The 26,210-nt window shown below is 42.6% G+C and overlaps 1 protein-coding gene across 1 annotated transcript in view; it reads right to left on the bottom strand.

Annotated features, from left to right (window-relative positions):
• Nucleotides 1-21,587, bottom strand: part of LOC111812276 (doublecortin domain-containing protein 2-like) — a 68,453-nt gene extending 46,866 nt beyond the window's left edge. Inside the window, exons 1-3 of the mRNA XM_023699990.1 lie at nucleotides 21,425-21,587; nucleotides 20,502-20,857; nucleotides 14,968-15,022 (exon numbers count right to left, since the gene is read on the bottom strand). Of these exons, the coding sequence (XP_023555758.1) occupies nucleotides 14,968-15,022; nucleotides 20,502-20,794 (348 nt within the window). The 5' untranslated portion in view covers nucleotides 20,795-20,857; nucleotides 21,425-21,587. The remainder of the gene's footprint in view (nucleotides 1-14,967; nucleotides 15,023-20,501; nucleotides 20,858-21,424) is intronic.
• Nucleotides 21,588-26,210: the final 4,623 nt, after the last annotated feature.

The raw sequence follows: 26,210 nt of genomic DNA, 5'->3' as shown, positions 1-26,210 counted from the left end.
AGAGAGAGAGAGAGAGAGAGAGAGAGAGAGAGAGAGAGAGAGAGAGAGAGAGAGAGATCAACCCTAGGCAATATTTGTCAATAACGATGACTTGTTAAAGAAGGAATTAAGGTAATTCAGAGAAAATTGTATCCCATTTGTAGATTCTCTTCCTAATTTTTAATCTTCTTCATATATCCTTCCTTCCTAGCATCATCAAGCTTAGCTATAATAATTTTCAAAAAGAAACTTCACTCCTCCCTCCTTCACTCCTCACTACTCTCTTGAAAAGAGCAAAAACTCTCTGAAAAAAATTATCTTCAATTAAATTATATGAACAAGTTTGGGATGCTCCTCTGCACTCACAGCGCATCAGTGTGCCACTCTTCCTGCCCATATCTCTGAAGGACCATGTCTTAGTCACCCATTTCCTCCTCTGTAAAATGGACATAATAGCAGTCCCTACTCACACAGTTGTATGAGGCTTAATCTGGATAATCTTCATGAAGTGCTTGTAACAGTTCTAAGCACACAGTGAAGAAATACAAATACATACAACACCATGATATATTCCAGTTTTGTACATGTCCCAACATTTGGTCTGACTTGATATACAATTAGTTAACACTTACAATATTTCTATCATTACTATCAACAAACACAAACTGTACCCCGTCTCCATGAAAAGGAATGCCCTGTATCCAGCACCTAAGCCAGAAACCCAAGCTCCATGGTCTGCTCTTCCTTTCTTACTTCCACTCCCGACCTCATCCTAAGCTCTGCCCCACCTATGTGATTCTCCTGCCATCTGTCCAGCCCCCTCCACCATGAGCACTACCAGTGCTCAGCAAGTGGTCTCCACACCCTTAACCTTGTGGTGGCAGCCAGAGTGATCTGTCAGTTCGCTGTGAAAACCCCTTCTGTAACTCTCAGCTGGTTTTAAGAAAAAAATTAAAAGTCATTCATGAAATGCATTGCTGGTTCCTTTGTCCTTCTCAAGCCCCATGTCTTGCCCTCTCGATCCCACCCTCTAGCCTCTACCTTTTCGCTCCCCCAGTCCACTAAGACAAGGGCACCTTTCTCCAAGACACCCTGCACCCCCTCATCAGCAGGCACTCAGGTGTGCTGTCCCGTGTGCCTGGGACATTGCTCTACCCCACGAGTGCCTGGCTGACGTTGCTCATGGCCTTCATGGGTCCAGGTAAATGCCATCTCTTCAAGGCAGCTTTAAGGACACCTGTCCAATGGTAGCTGCCCTCCCTGACCTATGCGTGTTAATCTTGCCATTCACTGTGGTTGCTTAGGATGGCAGAAGCCCTCCTTCGACCACCCTGGCAGGAAGGCTGGGGCTTGGTACACTTTCCTCATCATTGTCAACCCAACCAGCACGAAGGCTAGTGCAGGGGCTTGAACCTAGAGCACTGTGCATGCTAAGCAAGTGCTCTCCCACTGAGCTTCACTCCCAACCCTCAAATATTTTTTGATAAAAGCATTGATGAGGCTAATTTTTCATTACCAAAAAATAAAAGCCATAAATCTGTGTTTAATATCATCTCTTTGAGCTCCACACTCTTCTGCATGAAAGGAGGCTTAATATAACAGCAGAAATGTACAGCAATTCATCTGCAGAGTCCTCTTCTCCAGATACTGCAAAGCTATCTTTATAATCTGTGGGATCACTTATACGAGTACTCGCAGAGTGCCATCACCGCTTTCTAATTCTGTCGATGTACTCAGAGTAATTACATGGTGTCTGGGACACACAAGCTAAACTAATATTGCTGTTGATTAAAATGCAAACATCCAGCCAAGATTATCTTTCTATGAATGAGTACATTTATAACAAGTGTTGGACAGGGCCTCTTTGATGCATACAAATTTGATGCATACACCCTTTTAACTTGATAAATAGAGCAAAGAGAGTTCCTAAACAGATGGAGAGCCACAATTTGAATATGATTATATATAAGCAAATAAGTTGGGGAGTGGGAGAGGAAAATAGAGTTTAGGATAAATAAATGAGCCACTAAGTGAAAATGCTGAAAATTCCCAGCAGACAAATCACAAGGTCCGAAATGCATTGTTTGTATGCCCGAGTACACGTGTTTAGGTAGACTAATAAATGAGAGAAACAAAGTTAATATTATTGATAAAGTCATTAAAATAGATAAAATGCAGGAATTAGGAGTCTGATTAGAAGAACAGGCAAGGGGGCCACCACAATAGCTCAGCAGTCTAAAGCACCTGCTTAGGCAAGCTTAGGCAAGCGCAGGGACAGAGGTTCAGTTCCCAGCACCACATGACATGCCAGCCCCACCCCACGCAGGCTGAGCTGGCCACACACACACACACACACACACACAAAAAGTCAAAAAGAAATGCAATTTATTTTAGCTTCCATATACTGATTGACTAAATTAGAAATTAGCCAATTAAACATTTGTAAGCCATAAGCTTTACATTTCTAAAAGCCATACTTTTAAAAAATATTTATTTATTTATTTATTTATTTATTTAATACAGGGACTCTCTACACAGTTCAGACTCATAGTGATCCTCCTGTCTCAGCCTCCCCAGAGCTGGGATTACAGACGTGAGCCACCATGCCCTATCTGGGTGGCCTGCTCAGCACTCGGCCAGTACAACATGTAGTACTGGGAAACAGAATCAGGTCCTTGTGCTTGCCAGGTAGGTGCTAAGACCACTGAGCTATCTCCCCAGACCTAAAAGCTATACTTTTTTTTTTTCCAGTACTGAGGATTGAATTCAAGTGCTTATTCTACTGAGCTATCTCCCCAGGCCCTAAAAGTCATACTTTTTAAGAAACCTATTTCAATAGTAAAATTTACACAGATCATCCTCAATTTCTGATGGTTCAACTTTTAATATTTTTGACTTTACAGTGGTATGAAAGCAAGATCCATGTAGTAAAAACTGAAGAAAGTTTGGATCTTTTCCCAGGCTAGCCAGAGGTGACACAAAACTCTCTGAAGCTGCTCAGAGGTAGGGAACCAACAGCACAGGATCATAAGGAAAACACCAACGCTCTACAGTATGTGATATGGCTAAGCAATATTGATCTGTAGGTCAATTGTATTAAATTTATTTTCAATTTAAAAATGGAATTGTCAAGCAGTGGTTACATCATAAGTCAAGAAATGTATATACAGTGTATTGAAACAACAAATTATCTTTTAATACACCTTCTATAAATTGCCTGGAAAAAAATGTTATATTAGCAAATGAAAATACTCAACTTCAAAAAACAGACTTTAAAGTATAAAAGTTTATTATTTCAAATATAATCTGTAAAATGCAACTTGGGTAATATGCTTTTTTGTGTATTTTTAGAGAAGGGTCTACAGATGTTCAGGTCTCACTACTAGATCAGACTCATAGTGATCCTCCTGTTTACAGCCTCCCAAGAGTTGGGCTTAGCTGGAGAGATAGCGTAGCAGTTTACACATTAGGCTCTACAGCAAGAGGTCATAGGTTCAAGTCTCAGGTCTGCCTTGGGCGGGAGAGATGGCTCAGTAGAATAAGTGCTTGCCTGGCAAGCTCAAGGGCCTGAGTTCAATCCCTGGTTCTGCAAAAAAAAAAAAAAAAAAAAAATCTGGGATTACAGGTGCGTGCTGCCATACCTGTCTCAATTGCCATCTCAGCAGGCACCAGGGGCAGGGCTAGCACAGTGGGCCCAGGGATCAAATGATAATATGTTTCTTAAATAGTGGGTAGCCCACTTATACTGTAAAATGCTCTGAAACTTGGTAGGCCAGTTACATAGTTTGTGTAATTTGACAGGTGTTGAGGTTCATCTGTCTTTGAAATCCAAAAAGACTTGCTATTGGAATGGGGAAAGAAACACAAAGCAGCATAGACTGCTATAGCAGTTGCCTAGAGAGACAGATTCCAGGTTAAACATTAGGCTCTGAAAGCATGTCAAGTCCATTTACCTGTCTGTCTCCCACAAGCCCTCACCACTCCAAGTATTGACCCCAGCTGGAGCTGTGCTGAATCAAACTTCTTTCAACAAACCAAACATCCAAACTATATGACCACGGGATGACATTTGGGCTTGATCTGGCTGGCTGCTTATAAAGGGATGACATATGGGAACATTCACTGTTGACTCACGTATGCTACTTGCATACATCATGTTCAAATCAACTGTATGCAAATCAATAGCTCCACTTCTTTAAGGGCCAGTGAGATAGCTCAAGCAAACTAAAGCACCTGCTTAGGCAAGCACACGGACCTTGGTTTGATCCCTGGCACCACATGCCTTGCCAGCCCTGCCCCCAGGGCGAACTGAGCTGGCCGGAGTCCAGGCTAGTGGAGTATGCCTATAATTCCAGCACTGGGGAGGCTGAAAACAGGAAGATCACTGAGTTAGAGCTGCATAGTGAGACCCTGTAACAACCAAATACATTTAAAATAAAAAATGTCTTTAAGCCAGAAGTGATGGTATACCCCTCTAATCTCAGCTACTTGGGAGCTGAGGCAGGAGGATTGCAAATTCAGTGCCAGCCTAGGCCATTTACCAAGACCTTGTCTCAAAATAAAAAATAAAAAGCACTGAAGATGTAGCTCCTGGTAGAGTACATGGCCTAGCATGCACAAGTGAGGCCCTGGGTTCAACCCTCAGTACTGGAAGAAAACAAAAATGATACTTGTATCCATCTATGTTAAAGTACATTAAAACTTGTTTTATTTTCTGTATAGAGATGAGACTACTAGACTGCTATTTTCAAGATATGGCCCTTTTCTTCATTTTTCCTGGTGATAGATGCAAGCTGAGTCATGCATGTACTCTCTCACAAGCCTTGACCAACTCAACACATGAGAGGACCACTAGCCACTTGTCAACAGTTGGAGACCAGGGACTTCAGAGATTCAAGAGCTCCCGCATCAGCTCCAGTCCTGGTCCTAATGAGCACGGTGTTCTCACCAAGCTGCCCCACCAGGAGAAGCCCAGAGATGCAGTGCTGCTCTGTGCTACTCCATGTCTGTGCAACAAAGAGACCCACAATAAAAAAAAAGAACTAGACATTTCAATCACACACATACACACACAATCCTGTGCATTATAAAAGCAAGAAACTCTTCCCTGGCACATCTGTGCTATTGGAATTGCCAAAAGGTCCTAATGTTGGTGAGAAATTGAATTAACTTTTATATTGAGAATAGTCTTATGCTTTAAGTAGCATTTTATTTATTCTTATTTTAAATATAAAATACAAGGTCGGCACAATAGCTTAGAGGACTAAGCACCTGTTTTGTCAAGCTCAGAGACCAGAGTTCGATTCCTGGTCCCACACGTCATGCTGACCCCGCCCCTGGTGCACACTGAGCCAGTGCCTGAGTCTGCATGTGGTGGTGCATAACTATAACCCCAGCACTGGGGAGGCTGAAAACAGGGGGATCACTATGAGCCTGAGCTACATAGTGAGACCCTGTACCAAATACATAAACGAAAAAAATACACATATATGGGATATCCTGTGATGTTTGATGCACATAAACATTAAAGAATGATGAAAATAAACTAATTAGTATGTCTACCACTTCACATACTTACTTTTTGTGATTTTTTTAAAAAATCCACTCTTTAACCAGTTTTCAAATATAGAATGCATTACTGTCAACTCTAGCCCCTCTGCTGAGAGGCAGTTGTCTGGGACTTAGCCTTCTTGCCTGACAGCCACGTTGTCCCCTTTAACTGGCATCTCCTCATTTTCTCTGCACTCTGCCACATCCCTGGGTAACCATCATTCCACTGTTTATTTTTCAGAGATCAATTTTTTTTAGAACTCACATACAAGAGAGCTCATGCTATTGGGTTATTTTTGAAAAGGAAATGCAAGGGCTGGAGATGTGGCTCAGTGCTAAAACACTGGCCTGGCATGCTCGGGCCCTTCGGTTCACTCCTCAGCCCCACAGGAAAAAGAAAAGAACAGGGAAAATCCATCCCTTACAACCCAGACATTATGATAAGTAACTGATAATATGATAAAAAGCATAGATATTATGGAAAATAAAATAAACCAGGCACAGTAAGACGTATAATTATTATATTAACTATATACATTTAGTAATTTTAACTGCTTTACTAGATTTATTTTTCTTATGAGGTTGATCATTATTTTCTAAATGTTTCATTGTGCCTACAAAGGTTATTACTATAAATAAAAACAACACATGTTCTAATATGCATGTCTGGCGATTTCACAGACAGTACATTTTTGAGGTCATGTTTAATGGTGCACTACTCTGCCGTAGAAAAGATAAGCTTGAGTAATTGGTAGGAAAGTGAACGCACACTGAGCCCATAAGATTCAGTGGAAGCAATGACACATGTGTGCGAACATCTCGTGCAGACTCTTAAATGAGAAACCCAAATTACAATAGAGAGCAAAATAAAAGGTGGGTAATAGGAAGCAGGGAGGAGGATCCTTCTCAGATGGGAAGGGGATCAGGAGATGGAGGGAGCAGAGGGAGAGGAAGGAAAGAGGGGTACGCAAAGGAACTGAGATGTGTTCTGGACACGTACCACATCCTCACAAGGAGTAGAAATGCTATGTACTGCCAGCAGGAACTAATGAAGTAGATACACAAATGTCAGAGAGAGGGTACAAGATATTTGGAAGAGACATCATTGATACACGCTAATGTTTAAGCAAAAATCCCCACTTTGTAGTTTTTTATCACAGCTGATTCCAGTTATTAGTGGATATTTTTTACTGGACTAATGTTTTCCAGATTGACAAAGACACTTCTTTCTTATTGTTCAAACACAGACATGCATGTGCACGCACACATGCACACACACACACACACACACACACGGAAACAGCTCAATAGGGGGACAATGTTAAATAGGAAAACTTCAGAGAAAAAGAAAAGACAGTTGGTCTTTAGCGAAGCTCTCTCCACGGAGCACTGGAGAGTGACACAGGTGGAATCACCAAGGTCACTGCGCAACCTCCCTTCACTTAGAAGAATGTTTCTATCTAGCAGTTCCATGGGAGGGGGCAGTTTGTAAAGTAAAAGATTGAGGAGGGGCTTCCTTCATTATTAGAGGAATTCATATATGGTTTTTGTTTTCTTGGATTCCTCAGTAATTGAGGAATATGGACATAATCTGGAGATCTGTCCTCCAAGCAAAGAAAGAGACACTCAGGAGCTTTTAACTTTGTAGCTGTCCCCCTTTGGTTCCCTGGGAACCCAGAAGTATAAAGCAAAAGATTAGTGAGTTACACCCAGGTCCCCAAGCTTTCCTCCAGTGAGGTTAATGATTACATCATTTTAATGGCTAGAATCCCATTTTCCGGTAAGAGCTTTAAGTAGTAGATTTCATGGTATGTTTCAGTAGAGATTATGCCTAATGATTAAACTGAAATGTGACATTTTAATAATGATGTTCAAACTCTGAAGGACACGACACTCATTTGAGTAAGTGACCTGAAATACAACTCAATTTCCCACAAACTTCAGACACAGTAGAAGTTCATAGTTTGAAACACTTCTCTGTTCTGCTCCTCTTCCTGGTACTGCTGAAGTTCTCCACCCTACTTATTGAGAAGACAGAGAAAGCGAGAGAGAGAGAGAGAGAGAGAGAGAGAGAGAGAGAGAGAGAGAGAGAGACAGAGACAGAGACAGAGATGCAGATATATAAATACAAACCAAAGCAAGGACCAAGATGCTTTTTACAAAAGCAAGTCTAATACAGTGGTGCCTTGTCCCCCAAACTTAATTTGTTTCAAAACTTTAGGGAAGATGGCCATGGTCATGTTCCCCACTCAATGCAGAGTTCGCAAACAGAAGCCAAGTTTGCCTAATGCTGTTTGCAAACTGAATTGCTTACAAACAGAAGTATCTGTGAACCAAGATACAGCATTACAGAACTGTATCAAGTTGTGAGCAGTCAGCATTTCTCCATGATCTAGAAAACCCACAGCACTTCTACAAATTTTTGTGAGTTTTGCCACGTGCAGACATGTGTGAGTCGGGCACTTGAACAGACGTCAGTGAAAAGGCTTTGTCTCTGGGGTGATGAGGCACTAACCACAGCCACAGCATAAGCCCACAAGATGGTGCCTAAACTCAGCAAAGACTTGGGAGCAGAAGCTCAGGAGAAATAGCAAGCATAATTATAAGCTCCACAGAAACACACAGAGATCTTGGGAAGGAGGTTGGGATTCAAAGCTAAGTCCTGGAGGTCCTGTTTATCCTGAGCATAAGGAAATGGACATTTCAGCTGTCATTCAAGCTATAGTGAGTCACTCAGATGTTTACAACCCTTGGAAAGTTGAACTAGGTTTCCAGAAATTGTGTGTTGGCCAATCCTCAAAAAGGAGTCCCATTTTTCTCTACTCCACCATCAATAATAAAGCTCAAAATTTTATTTATCTAGTTCCCAAAATGTCACTCTTGAATCCAAGAAATGTGCTTTACAATAAGTTCTGCAATGAGAACCAGCATTGGCAGAATTCAAATCAAGGTACAGCAGGCAAAATGGACTAGTGAGTGGAGCAGGGAGCTCCAGGGACAGAGACAGAATGTGCTTGGTACCGGGTGACAGCCAAGGACCCAACCTGCCACAGATACTTGAGTGGATGGTATTCATTCCATGTACTCCAAATTATACTAGAGGAGAAATTAACATCACACAACTTTAACTACAACTAATTTTATGCCCAAAATGAGACCTACATAGAGTCAAGAGAGTGGAGACAGCCCGACTCTACAAGCAAAGCAGCATAACCAGGCATGTACAAGGCCAGTGGATGGCTATCATAATTGGATGAAAATGACTGCAAAAATTAATTAAAATTATTACCAAGCTATTAATGCTAGGTATAATAGATTATTAGCAGTCTTCCCAGAAGTGTGCCATCCAATAGGCAACATTGATGCATAAATTAAAGCCTAATCAGATGAAGCCTGCCAACAAGAAGCCTGGAGTCTGAAAAATCAGATTTACTGACTTGATTTTGAGCAAAGAGAAATTGTAGAATGACACTGAGAAAGGAAGAAGACAGATCTTTTGGTAGAGTTTGGGTTCTTACCGAAGGACTCTGGGAGGAGCTCGGAGAAGTCAGTTCCAGACTGACTGTGGCTTCTGAAGAGCGATTAGCAGGAGGGGGCTTCCGTGCGGGTCTCTAGGAGGTGGAGGAAGTTCAGCACATAATGATCCCCAGCCCCAAAGGGGTTGTGCACCAAACATGCAATCATTTCCAGCAAAAGGCAGGACCAGAACCACTGGAAGAGGGGGCTTGGGAGCTTGCAGACACCCCACAGCTCAGGGAGAAGGGGCATTGCTGCCAGCCTTGCCAGCCTTCTGAGTCTGCCCCCCAAGTCTAACCAACAGCAAGCTGGCCTTGTTCTCTTTGCCTTCCATGCCAGTTTTCACCCTTTTTGCCAAACAGGTTTGGAGTCTTTCATAGATCAAAGCACTAAATAATTCCCTCTCCATCAAGATATAGAAAGGAGCATCCACAATATTTTAATCTAAGAGAAGAAGGCCAAACACAAAACATTCTATCATATTTAAAACCATTTCAAACTGACTGACTGATACCTCAATCCACGTGCACATCCTCAGGCCTCTAGGCATGCTTTCAGCCTGGCATCCCTGCTACTTCATGAGGTTAAAGCAAAATGGGAGAAGCTACAATGAAAACTGGTGAGAGGATCACCTGGGCAGACTCAGAGTTGTCCATGAGCTGGGGAGATAGCTCGGTGGCATAAGCACCTGTCTAGGAAGCGCAAAGTCCCGAGTTCAATCCCCGGTACTGCACACTACCATTCTGGGTGAGGTGGTGCATGCCTGTAATCCCATTACTAGGGAGGCCGAGGCAGAAGGATCACTACAAGTCTGAACTGCATAGTGATACCCTGTATCTAAAATGAATTTAAAAAAAAAAAAAAAGGATCAAAGGTGTCCACTGCCTGAGGACAGAGGCCTCCCATGGACTACTTTGAGGGTAAGGAAGGGCAGAAGGAGCTGGCAAGTTGACTTCGATAGAACAAGAGAGCACAGAGTAAGATATGCAACTGGGCTGAGAGGAGAGAGCAACGTGAGAACACAGAGCAGCCTAGATCGTCTCCTTACCAGGTACTCATAAAGGCAGGAACTGTGTACAGAGGGGTGGCACAGGGAATTCTGGCCTGAGCTAGAGCAGTGTCCTAACTCTGAAGCAGATGTGAGCCAGCACCGTCACCTGATGCCTTGTTTCTTTTATTCCTGTGTTTTTCTTTTCTCACTTTACTCCTTCTCCCTCACTTCCTCTGCCAACAAAGTACTTGACAGATAACATTACATGTTCCTCTTAGATGAATGGAAGAGCTCCAGGCTTGCCTTTCTCTGGTTCCATGAGGGGGTCACAAAGGAAGAGGCGTAGGACTGGCTGTCCTTTAAGTGTCTCCTCACAGATGAGCTACATGGAACAGAAACGGAAAAACAAGAACCACAAAACGTTTCAGAGGCCCATATGGCAGTACACCTTTGTTGCCATGACTCTCAGTCAGCAGATAGGCACTGCTCTGCCCAAATGATTACTGACAAAGTAGGTCTTAGATGTGCCATAGACTTGGGTGTGGAAGTTCAGAGAGAAGGGAAGAGATGGCAATTCCCAGAATACGCTGCAGGTTCCTCGCCAAGGTGGCTAGGACTTCCTGCCACATGTTCTACACAGCCCTACAGGAAGGCAAAGGACTTTCTGTCATAAAATATACTGGGAATAATTAGAATAAATACGTGTTAAGCAATTAGGAAAATTGAATCATGTATACCAGTGTGATGATTTTTATTATTCAAGTTCATCACAAGAAAACCAAAGTCCTGAGGGAAACACTTCTATTTTAGTGAAAAAGTAATTTTACTCGTCCTTTATAATAATGTATCTTTGGAAAAAACATTCCTGCCACTGTTGCTCTGAACATCCCCTGGAAACCCATTCTGAACCCTCCAATTCTGTGTGTTTGGACCATCTACTTAAAAATAATTCTCTGACATCCTCTCCTTATAAGTGATTATAAGTCATTGTACTGAGTTTTCTTCCCAGTAGACATTAATGCTTTAAAGGAAATCCTCACTTAGATCAAGAAAAGAGAAGCCTTAGTTTTGTAAAATGCCAATTTGCTCTCAAGTTTCGAGCATAATCCTCTAACTTATAAACTTGTTGAATCCCAAAAGCCTGATTGTAAATTGCTTGTAGAAAAAAAGAGAGGTATTTCCTCAAGAATTATAGTACCCAAGCAATAGCCAGGTTCTCAGGGAAGCCTACAAGCCTTTTGCTCTCACACTCTGCCTCGAACAGCCATGGGGGATATTTTCCCAACCACCGAGGATGCCTGAACCCAACTCTATGTACACTACCACTTCTCCCCTACGTACGTAACTATGATAAAGTTCAATTTATAAATTAGGCACAGTAAAAAATAATAATAAAATGATAAAATTACCACAACACATAATACTGTTAGATGGCTTTCACCTTTTCACTTATAGGACATACTTTACAGCTACTCTTTGGACCATCTGAACCACCAGCCCTGCTACTCATGTAAGCAGCATTCAGAAACAGTCCATCTGACAGCCAAGAAGTGGCAGGCACCATATTTCCCCCAAAATAAGACCTAACTGGAAAGTAAACCTTACAATTATTTTTCAGGATGCTCATCATATAAGCCCTACCCCCATATAAGCCCTACCCCCACAACAAGCCCCAGTTAAGATCACCAACCACACAGACATTTTAAGTACTTCCATTGCAACACACAATGGACACATTCAGTTATAAAATAATAATATTGGGCCAAGGATATAGCTCAGTGGCCTAAGTGCCTGTCTCGCAAGAGCAAGGTCCTGAGTTCCATCTCTGATACCAAAATAATAATAATAATAATAATAATAATAACAATAACAATAATAAATGCAAATTAATAAATAACATTATTGGTGTTGATATCTACAACAAATGATAAGTGAGTTATAATTATGTATAAACATTCGATCCAAGTTGCTGCCTTTGGACAAAAGGCAAATCCTTACGTAAACAGATGAACAGGAGACTTATTGCCAAATGACCAGTTGGAGTACAGACCCAACACACAAATAACATCCATGCTTGATAACAAGTGGTTGTGGTTGCGTCTAGTATAAGCCTTCATAATTCACCATGTCATGTGCTATAATGATGCACTATGCGCAGACTGTGTGGACAAGAAGTGCTCATTTATGGAGAGCTTCCTTGTGAGATGTGAGAGTTTGGGGCCAGGGGTTCTAATGGAATCATAAGAAATTCAGGCCAGAATTCAGGGTGTGCAGAGTTTTGGCAATGTTCTAGAGAAGATGACATGATTATATTTGAATGAATGTAGATTTTTATATGTGAATGTAGATTTTTGTACATGAATAAATGTAGACTATTGTACATGAAAAAATAAGACATCTTCTGAAAATAAACCATACTGCATCTTTTGGACCAAAAATTAATGTAAGAGATGGTCATATCTAGGGGAAAATTGTGGCAGCATACTCAGGGTGGATACACTGGACAAAGGAACAATTCACGACCCAGGCAGGACTGAGCAAGATGTCATCACTCTACTTAGAACATCCCCCAAGTTCATTCTATTGAGCTGGGGCTATAGCTCAGTGGCATAGCACCTGTCTGGCAAGTGCAAAGTTCTGAGTTCACATCCCAGTACCAAAAAATATAGTTCAGTCTATTGTTTATTTCTGGAAGTTCTCATCTAATAGTTTTAGAGCAAGGTTCACTGTGGGTAACTGAAACCACAGAGTGTGAGACCACAGATACAGGGACTCCAGGTTGTGGAGCCCAATAGTGAAATGGAATTTCTATGGGGGACCTATGCTTTCAGAGTTACATTTTTGGGAATGACACAAACCCAAAGTCTTCCTTTCTGGCAATGAAATTAGGGGCTTCTCTTTCAGAAAATGGCTTCAGGATGACTTGCAGGGTGTAGGCTCTGAGGAACAGGTCCCCAGTGCAGCTGTGTGCACTGCAAAGTGAGCCCACAGCTTGTTGGGACCAAGAGGAAAAGAGTGGAGGAGATCGAGAGAGCAGGCACGGAGGAGGACACGTCGAAAAGCACGCTCACGCAGCTTCTCTCCTATCCCCTTGTCTTTGCTCCCAACACTTGTTCTGGCCTTTCAACCCCACTAAAAGGCTTTGTGGAGAAGTGCTGAGAAGAAAGAAAAGCAATAGCAGGACAGAAAGAGGAAAGGGGACTCACCAGTAAGAAACCAAACGCGAGATAAAGTCTTTTATTTAGAGATAAGGAGTGAGTTTCTCACATTTGAGATTTGTGCTCATAAATCAGAACAGTGTGTATGTGGTTCATGCATCAGCCCGAAGTAAAGAGAAAACAGTGGCTACTTTCCCCACAGCAGAAGAAGGATCCGCAAGTTCAATGAACTACAAGCCTTGTGAATGTTTCTGCTACTAAAGATAATCTTCTGTGGAGAAAAAAGCATTTTCAACAAATGTGTTGCACACCTTGACACTTTACTAGGCGGTGTCTTCATCAAAGGCACTGGAAATCAGAGTAAATATCCTGTGCTTGCATAATTTAGGATTTTACTCTTCTCAAATTCTACTGCAGAAATCAAGGTCTTACCCCAACTTCATGCAAGATGGCCTGCTTCAAAGTGGTGTGCACCCTTCAAACAGAATCATATCCAGAGCTAATCTACTAATCAACCCTGTATTTCTATGTGCTACAGATATTAACTAGTGATCATTTTAGCTGCAAAGTAAGCACAACATATACCTTTGTGTACTTGAAGTTATAAATAGCCTATTATCCTCTGGTTTCTCTTCAGATCGTATACATCTTTCACCTTTTAAATAGCCTATCATTTTCATGGATAATCAGTATGATACTTATTAGAGAATTGAAATGACAAACAAAATATTCATTATTTTAAACAAGGTGTGGGAACATCAGCTCTTTCCACAATTACTTGGGTAAACAATATGGCCTCACAGTCTTCAAATATAACAGCATAAGAATTCTTTCTTAGGTGACTTTTAAAGAGGGCCATACTTGCTTCTGTTGAGCATCAGCAGGATGGGAAAGGACCCAAGAAGTGGTGAAGACAATCTCTCTGGTGTTCAGACTACAAATGATAAAAATGATTTTCCTCCCTCTTGTTTCTTTCTTGGCCGGTCTTCCATGCAGAAGCAGTACTAGTTTATGGGAAGCTTGGCCTCTGGTTTGGAGACAGAGTCCTGTCTGAACCTAACTCCAACTCCCTGTCTCACTAAAACATGACACTGTTGCCATGTTTTAGTGAGTACTCAATAAATTTTGTATTCAATAAATTTTTTTCATGTACAAATTAAGGACTACATCCTGAAGAATTATGGGACTAAGGATTCAAAAGCTAGGTAGACTGTGGTGTTCTGGGTCTGCATTTAGAAAGATTCACCCCAAATTTGTGCCAGCCTTCACTAGCTAAGCTCAGGTGCACTTTAATATAAGTGAAAATGGAAGCATTTTGCTGAGGTCCCAGCAGGGCCAACAGGAGTCCACCTGTCTCCTTGCAAAGCCTTGGTCCAATCCGGGTGATCGCGGTCCTTTCAAACACTGTACAGTCAGAAACAAGCTAGGAAGTGGTGTCCAACTTTGGTAAAGATTTATGGTACAGTGCTTAGAATATCCCTCTACTTGACAGGGAAATTTTCTGTGGACTTCAACAAAAAAGCACACAACTAAAAATGGGAAAGATTTCCTCTAACGTAGCATGTGTAAGGACATCCATTCTGTCTCTTTATTTATGACAATAGGCCAAAGAAAAGACTATTTTTTTCCATAAAACATTTACTGTCCCGTTCATATGCATTTGTGACCATGTCTCCTATGATTAGAACACCGTGCAACCCTGGGTCACACTGTGAGAAATGAACAGAAAGGCAGCAGTATGTATTTTAGCCCCCAAAGTGGAATTTGTGTTACCTCCGTGCTAACAACTTCCATTGGTCTTTTCTTCATATCGCCTATGTCCAAGTAACTGGAAAAAAAAAAAAAAAAAAAAAAAACAAGCAAAAGGTAAAGGTTGCTTTATAGGTTTTAGCCAGTTATGTAAATTTATTTTTAAACACTGTTGAAAAAGTGAAACAAGTCACAGGAAAATGCAGAGGCCTAAAGCAAATATTAGTAGGTATCAGACAGCTAGGAACTGCTTTCTGTGTCACCAATCCGACCTCATATGTGTCTACTCTAAACTCCAAGAGATGTGGAAGTCTGATGCAATGGTGCATGCCAATAACCCCAGAACTCAGAAGGCTGAGACAGGTGGGTTGCTGTGAGCTCAAGGTCAGCCTGGGCTACACAGTGAGACCTTGTCTCAAAAAGAAAAACAAATCAAGGAAAGTCTGTGAAATTCATCTAGCTGGGAACACTCTCCCCTTCATAGTTAGCTGCTGGCTGACTACCACATTTCTGTTTTGTGGGTGAACTTGATAAGAGTGGTTTCTATGTACAGCTACTGAAGCCTTCCAGGATTCACGAGCTTTAGGTCAGAGGAGGTGTTGATAGAGAATATTAACACCTGGGAAAGGCCAGAGACCCATCAGGAAAGCACTTTACTGGTATGGAAATGCTCAGGTGTGGAGATGGCTTCAGTGGTTCGGAGCAGAGACAAGTGGATGGACTAGTGAACCTCTGGGGACATCTGTGATTCCATTACTATTTGCTACAGATATTACCTAGTGATCGTTCATTAGCTACTGCTTAAATACAACCTTACAACTTTATTCCACTGTTAACATCAGGCTGAAAGTCCATCACTGTGGTCTGGTTCCACTTTTTTTAAGAAAATTTTTGTCGTTTTATTGTATCATGAGGTATTGAAACATCTAAACCAATCAATATTTGGGTGGTGAGGCAGCTGCTCTCTCCTTCACTTCCTTGGGTTACTGGAGCAACTCGTCAGTAGATTAAAAACTAATAATAATAATAAAAGGACAACCTTTTCCATTACTTAAGTCTTTTGAAGACCCCATCATGAGGTTCCACCAGATGTTCCTATTAAAAAATATCAACGATGCCTGGGTTTGCACCAGTGATACGTTCAGGCTTGCCCTGCACAACTTCGGCTGGCCTCCTCCCAGCCTGGCGCTTGTGCTGCTTCCTTCTCCCTCCTCTTCCTGTCACCATCACACTCCTCCAGCTGCTCCAGATACCATACACAGGCAAGCAGGGCGGTGCTGGAAGGGGGTGTCGCTCACTGCTGCCACCACAATGCTGTGCATGGTGTTTGGGTGCTAGACTAGTGGCATCTGACAGGAGAAGTTTGTGCGGGTTCCACTTTTAAGTGGTCCCTAAATTGCACTTTGTACTTAAATGGTGCCACATAAACATTGTAATATAAAAGCACAAACCTAGCACTGATCTCCACAAAGGGACAGAGTCATAATCTCAAAGACCACAATTGCCAAACTGCCAGAAAGAAGGTGCTAGTAGAACTAACTTTGGTTACTGCGAGGTTTTAGTGTGGCTGCTGTTAGTAGCTCTTTTTTTTTGGACACAATAAAACAATTGATCGATATCTCTGGAAAGTATTGCATATTTTTCCTATATACACAGCAGCTATACTAGACAGTACAAACTACCCCATCTGAGCAATAAAATGGGTCTTTTGTGAATCTGCAAGGAATGCTTTGAGCATAAAACCTAATACTGTGTCATACATAGAAAAGCAACCTCAGCTTTACAGGATTAATGGGGCAGACTCAGTGCCAGAAGGAGAGTCAACATTTCCCAGACCATAGGGACAGTTTCTGGAAAAATAGTCTAGAAGTCTCTGCTGAAAAAAATAAATATTTAGCCTACCTGAAGTTTAGATATGATACCAAAAATTTTAGGAAAAAAAACTAATACAATGAAATTCCAGCAAAAATTTTGATTGTTTCCATGTAGAAACTGTTTCGCTATCTCCCCAACATCACTTCGGATCTGTATGAAAGCCACAAGTCACCCTCAGCACCTTGTGGGCTGTCTTCTGTTCTGTCAGTTTCCTCATTTGTTATATAAATTTATAGAACTAAGCTTCCAATGTATTCAGCACTTAAATCTTGGCATCTTCATTATAGCTACAGATACTTGTACTTTAACACTAATATAATAAATTAGTCATCCTTCAGCATAGAAACTAACCATGGACACTGTGGGAACAAACTCAATTTTCTTGTGTTCACTAAAAGCAAAACATACCTGTGCCATCTCTTCTTTTCTTTTTTAAATTAATTGTATTGAGAAACAGCAATGAGACAGTTTCAAAACCAATTATCATATTGAGAGCTCTTCATTGTTCATCCAGGAGCATACTGCAACTTCTCCTGCCTTTTGAATTATGCTCTTTGTTATTTCCTATATGCTACTTCTGGAGATATTAAAATATTTCAAGTTTGTATAACTAGAAAATCTTACTTTTAGTTTTCAAAGATATGTTTGCTAAGTATAAAATTCAAAGAGGACAGATCTTTTCTTTCAGTCCTTTAATTAATCTAGTTTTTTACACACTTTAGATGTCTTTGCAAAAGGTTCATTTTTCTTGGAAATGTGGTATTATAAGTTGAACTAAATTCAGAAATTTTAAATTTTTAAATAGTTATTGCCTACTCCTTTCTACTTTGAGAATCCTAATTATATGAATATAAGTTTCTTGGTTTTGACACAGTGAACTATTATGACTGATCTGTAAATTCTTTCTTCATTTTTATTTTGGACAGTTTTTGTTGTTATATTCAGTTATGTTTGTAAATAATTCATTTTCAATTTGCGATCTATTAAAAAATTAAAAAATTAAAAAAAAACAATAAATTTAAAAATAAAACCAATTAATAGGACAGTTTAAATAATTATTACATTGTGTATTGTTATCTTCTTAGTAGTTATTCATTGTACAAAGTGCAGACATGATATCCTGTCCAAATACTATCAGTACAAATCTTTCTTCTCATTGAATTAAGAGAAAGTAGCTGTACATCTATCCTAACTATTTTGTACATACAGATACAAAATGGTCCTTCCTTTGTATCCCATTTTTCCATCTCTTCTATACACACACAGCATCATGCGAAATGCCCCTCTGGTTTGGAGCTATGGCCTTTTATCTCATATGTTTGCAATGCCAAACAAACAAAAATTATTCAGTTATTCAGTATGACTTACTGAAATGAGTCTATAATTTCTAGTTCTTCGTGGCTTCTGAACCAGCTTTCCATATCCATAAAATTACTTGATGTGGAAATTACTTAATTAAGAGGTATGTAAAGAATTTTGATATTTGTAGAACATACTTATATTCACGGTGTTTGCTTTTTATAACATCCCCTGTGAGGTAGGAATGGTTGTGTTCCTTTCTATATCAAGAAACTACCAGTTGGTTAACGGGTCTGCCCAGGTACACAGGCAAGAGATGGCTGAGTCTCAGGTCTCCTGTTATATGTTACAAGACTTTCAGGCACAGGATTCCCTCTAGTTCTTTGCTATGAAATGAGACAAGAAGTACTTAAAGAAAATTTCAGGAAATAGAAAAATAAATCCAAATATATCCCTCATCTTCTATACAAAGATTGTCTGGTATAACAAAATGTAGAATACATAGAACTAAATTTAGGTAATGAGGATGATATTAAAGAACTTTAGTAATATTTGGGAAAATATTTCTACTCAATCAACAAGAAAGTCAAACTCAGGAGGCTGAAGGATTTTTTTTTTCTCCGAATGCCTTCAGGGCAGGTTTGGCTGACTTGAGTTGTGGGGATCGAACCACAGCAACCTGAGCCTGACTGCTTGGTTGAAGCAGCCACTTAAAGAACTGAGCTAAGGGGCAGGCCCCCCTCAGGAAGCTGAGGCAGGAGGATCATCATGAGTTCAAGCCCAGCCTGGACTACATAATATACTTGACTAGCCTGAATTATGCAGTGAGACCCTGTCTCAACCCCACTTTAAAAAAAAAAAATCCAAAACCATACATTTATTATAAAGTTTTTTTGCTATTCAGAAGTGCATGATAAATTTTAATTAAAAGATTCTATTTAAAAACCATGGAGGGGCCGGGGAGATGGCTCAGTGGAATAAACGCTTCCCTGGCAAGCACAAGGACCTGAGTTCAATCCCTGGTTCCGAAAAAAAAAAAAAAATGGAATTTGATAAGATCTAGCAATTTCACTCTTAAATGGATACCCAAGAAAATGGAGGCTTAGCAACAAGTGTTCATGGAAGCATTCCTTATAACAGCCAAGAAATGAAACCTCACAAATATCCATCAGCTGCATAATAGGTGAATGTGGTGTATCTATAGCACAAGCTATTATTCAACAATCAGAAAAGTGCAATCAGAAAAGTGCAATCCAGAGCGACCCTATAATGTGAAACCTTAAAGCATTAGGAAAATAAGTCAAGGACAAAGGACACTCACTTAATATGAAATTATTCCACTTAATACGAAGGTCTAATTCCACTTAATATGAAATGTTCAAACTACACAAATCCATAGAAATAAAGATTAGTGCTTAACAGATAATGGAGGAAGGGGAAACAGAGGTACAGATCTCTTGGGGGGGTGACAGAAATGTTCTAAAATTGGTTTGTGGTGATGGTTGTACAATTCTGTGAAAATCACTGAAATGGATAAATTAAATGTTTTGTAAAAGACATCTCAGTAAAGCTGTAAAGAAAAAAATTTGTGAAGTACAAAATTCCACCTGTCCCGCATTGCCCAACCCTCGCTCCTGGCTCTCACTGAGATACGACTTCCACTGCTTTACTTCATGCACAGATCCCTCAAACTCTGCATTAAAAGTTGGAGCACACATGGTCTGTCCCGTTAGGGTAGGAGCTCAGAGAGACAAGGGATCGTGTCCTATTCATCCTTGTTCCCTCACAGACCTCAGAAGGGTTTGCTAAGTCACAGAGCATCTGCCACCAGCGAGCTCCCTGCGAGGAGCAGATGGGGATCCCTGTCCTTCCAGCTGGAGACAGACAGGTAAATAATGCAGCAAGCACTAAACCTCTGCAAGCAGGAAGTTACTAGCGCACGCTGGCAGGTGTGTCACAGAAGCCCTGCTCTTCCCAGCACTAGGAACCAAAGATTCCAAAAATAAAAACAATAGTGGATGCAAACTAGTTTTCTCCTCGTGAAAATAGAGCATATCACACTTAGAAAGTGATCTTTAAGAAATCTTCACTTAAACTAAAAAGATGGGCTCTAAAAAAGGTGTGTGGGGGGTGGGGGATGCAAGGGGAAAAAGCAGGACAGAAAAAGCATAAATCCGGGGTCTGTTTGATCGCTAAACTTGCAAAGACGCCTTTACACAAACTTTAAGCCTATACCTACTGCCACCCAACTAAAGCCCCTTCCGCACCAGCTGCAACAGGTCCCTGAGACGCAGCACCCAAGTTGTAGCCCCCTACACAAACAGCCCTGGAGAAGATGGAGAGGGGGTCACTCGTCGATTTGTATCACCCACAGTCACACTCACTTGAGCTTCTTGAAGGCCTCCTGGCCGCCGGCCACGTAGTTGCCACCGCTCTCGATCTGGTCCAACTTGCGGATGCGGTGGCCGGTGCGCGGCGTGTAGATGTTCCTGACCGCCCCAAAGGGCGCCTGCACGCCACCCGTCACCTCCTTCAGGAACACATCAAAGCTGGACACCTTCTTTTCGTGGATTACCACGCGGCGCCCCGCGAAGAACGGGTCCCCGTTGCGGTACACGAGCACGCTCTTCACCACTGGCTGCGACAGGTGGCTGGACCTGGCACCCGGGCCGCTCATCTTCCCCAGGGGACCGGGCCGGCGCCGCCTCTGCCCCGGCGGCCTTGCGGCGCGGGTCGCCTCCTGCAAAGGACGGGACTGACAGCCGGGCCGGGAGGGGAGGGGCGCCGAGTTCCCGACCCTGGGCTAAGTAAGGGCTCAGCGACCCTCTGGCCGCACCTGCTCCCTGCGGCCAGTTCACCTGGCACAGGTGCGGGTCCGCCCCTGCGGCCCGCACGGGCCGGGGTCGGGGCCTGGGACACTCGGGCGCACACACACCCTGAGTGCGCGGAACGCGAGCGGAACCACCACCGCGTCCCCGCTGTCGCTGCGTGTAAGCAGCTTAGTGTTCTCCGCTCCCACCTGCCTCCCCCAATACTGGATACACTGTTTACTCCCGAAATAAGTTAAGACTGGGCTGGAGTTGCCTAGACTTGTCTTACTGGAAAAACAGAAAGCTAACATGCACTGAGACAGAGACAGGACGGAAAGACACAGAGACAGAAAGACAGAGGGAGACACAGAGAGACAGAGACACAACCCTCGCGTGTCCCACACCCCCGAAGACCAGCGCCGCCCGGTGGCGAGGCGCCGTGGGCCTGGCCTGCGCCCCATGGGCAGTATGGGGTCCCAGGGCCCCGCCCGAAGTACCTGCGGACCCTCGAGGCTGCGACTTGTTGGCACCGTGGCGACCTGGTCGTCCCTCCACCGCCTGCTTCCCTCTGTGGGCCGCGCTCAGCCCTGGGGAGCCGGGTTGTTACTTCCCGCCGTTTCCACGGCAACCGCAGCCTCGCGGGGACCCAGCGGAGCTCCAGCCCTGCGGCCGGACGCCCGCACACCGGGGCCAGAGGCCTGAGATCCCGACACACAGCGACGCCTCCCGGGGCGGGTGCGCAGGGCACTGGGCCCTTGGTGGCTACCAAGAGATTTGTCCAGGAGGAGAGCTTCTTGGTTAGGGACTGTGTCCCAGAGCCTGTGAACAGGATGGCCGTGCAAATTATCAGATGCAAGTATTAAGAACCTCAGGAAAGCGTTTTGTCGAGTGCAGAGTAGGACACACATATTGTGGGACCAAGAAAATTATCTTTAAAAAGCTGAAGAAAGTCTGGTGATGCACACCTGTAATCCCAGTATTCTGGGAGGCAGAGGCAGGAGAATGCACCCGGTGTATTTGAGTGACTTAGCAAGACACTGTTGTAGAAACTTGAAATCTTGCCATTCATCTCTGCCAGTGTTGCGAATTCCTCCCAAGATCCTGCTGCTGTGTGTCCGGTCCATATTTATGACCAGGTTTTCCTAATTCATGAATACATGAGTAAGAATAATATGTCATTAACTGAACACTTTACCATGCACCAGGCATTGTTAGGTACTTGCCACAGATTATCTAGTTTAACATTCACAATAATCTCCAGAAGTCAGTACAGATGGGGACCCTGAAGTGTAGAGACCCCAGACCTTTACCTGAGGCCCCACCAGAGGGTCCAACCCAGCTCTGCCCTACTCCAACTCTCCTCCGCCACTGTGCCGTGTCAATGCAATGGTGTGTGTGAGGCAGTGTAACCCGGGGAGAAATCTTCTACTGAAGCCTCAGGACACAGTAATGCCATGATAGTAACTAATTTTCCAAAACATGACCAAAGAATAGAGAATCCAGAGACAATAATAGAAGAGAGAAGTTCCACGAGCCGGTGGTGGGGTTACACAGGTCAAAGGGCGGACAAGAAAAACAGCTGTACAAGCACACTGCGACGCAGCTCAGAGACAGAAATTTGGGTTTGGAGGAATGGGGAGCAGTGGCTGAGCCTGAGTACCCCTGACAACTGAAGGCTCCCTGACACTTGTATGAACCCAGCACAAAATGAAAGCATGCAGCCCCGTTTGAAAAAATTAAGAACTTTCAAGGTCCTGAGTTCAATCCCTGGTACCACCAAAAAAAAAAAAGAGCATTTTCAGATGGCAGCAGCTGCATAGCAAGCCACGCACAGGGTCCTTCCAAGTGCAGGATACTGCGGCCAATCCACAAAGCCCCGCACGGCTGTGTTCTGATGCCTCTTGTGGTTTCTCCAGCCCAGGTTTGCCTCTTGAGCCACTTGTCGCACCTGATGTTGTCATAAATGCTTAACATTTGGCTCCGAGAGGGGAGGAGAAAGCCTTGACTGATACACAGCATTTGCCAATTTTTGTAGTTTACTCCAAACATGGCCAATTTCCAGCTACCGATCTGACATCACTACAGTGAAGAACTGCTCAGCAGCACAACATTGATGGCGCTTCAGCCGCACAGACTTGCCAGAATTCATCTCGAGGGCAGAGAGAATAGCAAAGTATAAGCAAGAATGAGTGAGGAATATTTATTGTATTATCTTTGTTTTCAATGCAATGTATTCAACTATACACTGATACAGTTTCATTGTTAATCATGAACAGATCTAAAATTCCTAAAAATGGACAGTTGGCTTGCCTGAGCCAAGCAGGCCCTAGCACACTTCTCCTGGACAGCTTCTCTAGACCAGCTGAAGGAAAAGTCAAACTCAAATGCTCTCCTGGTTTCTCAGACCCTCTTTGCCCTACTTCTTTTCATCACAGTGGGCCCATTTATTCATTTGCTCAAAGCTAGCACACATACACATATCTCTTCTTCATGTATATAACTGTGGTGAAGAAATAGCCAATGACAGCAGTGACAACAAACATTAGCATATTTGCAATATCTCTCCCTGTTGCTTTTGCTTGCTAAAGTGGCTTTGAAGATTTTTTTTTCCCCCCCAAGAGAAATTCTGACAGTCAGCAAAAAGAGGATTTCAGGATACCAGAAATGTTAGATAAATCCTGATCTTAAAGAACTGAGGCAGCATGAGACTCATTTGGTTGGAAACTAAAGAATGGGTGAGCCAAAGGCTCCATAAATGACAGTTTTCATTGTGGTTACTAATAAAAAAGAATGTGCGAGAGCACCCAGTGAAGGGAAGCTCTTTCCTGAGCGTGTGGAAGCCAGTAAGTATAGTGGATCATTAACTGGTGGTCAACTTGTTACACCCAGCTGAAATGAACTAGCCTGGTGCTGGGTATGGGTGCCCCCCTGCAAGGGTTGTTGCCAGCAGGACAAGAGGAAGAGCTGGAGAAGCTGTGGAGAGAGTGTTAGGGATGCTGTTTGGAGAAGCTGTTGGAGCTGTAGGAAGCTGCTGGTTCTCTTGGGCTATTCTGCTGGAGAACCTTGTCATGCTGGCTTTCCTAATGAACTTGGCTGTTCTTGTTGCCAGAGGAGCTCAGAACCTTTGTTGTTTCTGAGAATGGCTATGGTTCATTTTGGGGGAGCTCTGGTCCTCATCTTGAGCATCGCTTCCTGGTTCCAGAGAGGAAGATGGTACACTACTCAGCCTCATGGAGAAGCTTGTTGCATTGGCTTTCCTGATGGGAATTCAACTTTACTCATTGCTGGAAGAGCTCAGGACATCACTGCTGCTGAGGATGGCTGTGGTTCTTTGGGAGGAGGAGAATTCTGGTGTTTACCTTGAGCATTGCTTCCTGGCTCCAGTTCAGATCCCTCATCCTGCTAGCACAGAGCCTTCATCCCCCTGGCATAGACTTTCCAGCTTCCCTCACTGACCTTTGGGTCTTTCCAACACAGATCCATGAAGTGAGCCTGCTTGAGACTTAGTTGTTGCTCCAGGCCTCCAGTTGGACTTGTGGGAGGCATTATTATGGGCTCTGGGTCTTCAGGTGGACTCATGCAGGGCATTAGGATCCAGGCCCTTAGATGGATTCTTTGGTCTTTACTGTATGGACAGATTTCCTGCACTTCTTGTATATGATTCTTTGGGTGATTCATTATAAATTAATCTTACAAATGTGTCCTGTACTGTATTGCTCCCTTGCAAAAAAACCCAAATCACAACAATAAGAGAGATGGCCAAAGAATATTGTTTAAGAAATTGTGCTGTGCATTGGAAATAACACCACCAAGTACTGGGTGCTTGCTCAGGAGTAAATCTCCAAGATGCTTTCAATTGTACTTTCCTGCCCGAATAATCATGCTGTTGTAACACTGTGCTGAAAACAGACCATCATGCCTTGCACTTACAAAGATCCTTAAGTCCATCAGCAGCTCGACCTCTCAAATATCATTGAAATCCCTTTACTTATCTCCAAACTCATCTCCCCCTCCCAAACTCAGTGTGCCATCCTCCAAAGGCCCCTGTTCTCAGATCCTACTTCGCTACTATGCTTTCTCCACAGAAGGGCCAAGCTGAAGCACCAATTGAAAGAAAAACAAATGTATTCACCAGTTTCTAGCTTAAAACTCTCTCAGTGCTGACCATATTTTCTAAGATGAAATGCAGCAGCATCATTGTGGATTAGAAGTTCTGAGCACACTCACCCTGCTGTCTTGGTTTCCATCTCCTCTTGCACACCCCGCCCCCTGGCTCTCTGAAGTCCACATCTTTCCTGCTGCTTCTTTCAGTTTCCTAGTTTCCCTCTGAACATGTTTGATGGCCCTGCATGCCCCAGCCATGTGGCTCCCTGCAGTGGATACTTGACGTCTCAACTTCAATGTCCTTTTGTCTGTTCTGTACCACTCCAGATTAGGATTAATCCTCCATATACTATTTTTCATCCATAAATTTTATCAATTGTAATTATAAATATTTGCATATGTTTAGCTATAAATCTTTGTATAATTATGTTTAGTCTTCGCAGAATTATATGTTCTGTGCATAAGCTTCCTAAGGGCAAGGTCATCAATACCTTACCAGTGCCCAGCCAAAGGCTAAAGTACAAATCTCACATGATTACTTCATGAATGAGTACAAAAATATTATTTAAAATTAAGTGAAAAACAGTCTTGAAAACTAGAAAATCCTCTTGTTGGAGAAATCATAATTTTAAGTCAGCAAATATAAAAGTGCTTGACAAGCCAGGAGATCCTGAAACTAATTGCTCAGATTTAGAAAGAAAATGTGCTGAGCACACCCAACACAACATACTGAGCTCTTGTATCAAGGACTGGGTGTCAGTGATGTTTCAAGGCAGTAGACATACGTACAAAATGTGGAGGCTATAGCTAGTTTTCTCCTAAAGAATGTGCAGCATTTGTACTTGGTTTTCATACCTCCATCTCTGAAAGAGCAAAAAATAAGGATTTCTTGAGGCTAAGTTTCTTGGATTACACATGGGTGGTAGAGACTGTTTCCTAGGCTCCAAATACCTCTGGTCAGGTTAATTCAGTTGGTTCTGGTAATGGCTAAATTCCTTTTAATATCCACATACTGGTTGCCTACCTTGACAAGCTACACTAAATTTCTTAATAGTTTAAGAGTGATAGAGCACTTGCCTAGCATGCACAGGCCTGAGATTCCATCCCTGTAAGCCCTCCTCAAAAAAAAAAAAAACTTAATGTTGGCTATACAAGGGATTACCCTCATCTCCTCTACAA

This window comes from Octodon degus, unplaced genomic scaffold (assembly GCF_000260255.1).
Source record: "Octodon degus isolate 3935 unplaced genomic scaffold, OctDeg1.0 scaffold00119, whole genome shotgun sequence".
In the NCBI taxonomy this organism is placed as follows: domain Eukaryota; kingdom Metazoa; phylum Chordata; class Mammalia; order Rodentia; family Octodontidae; genus Octodon; species Octodon degus.
This window is presented reverse-complemented; position numbering and strand designations above follow the sequence as displayed.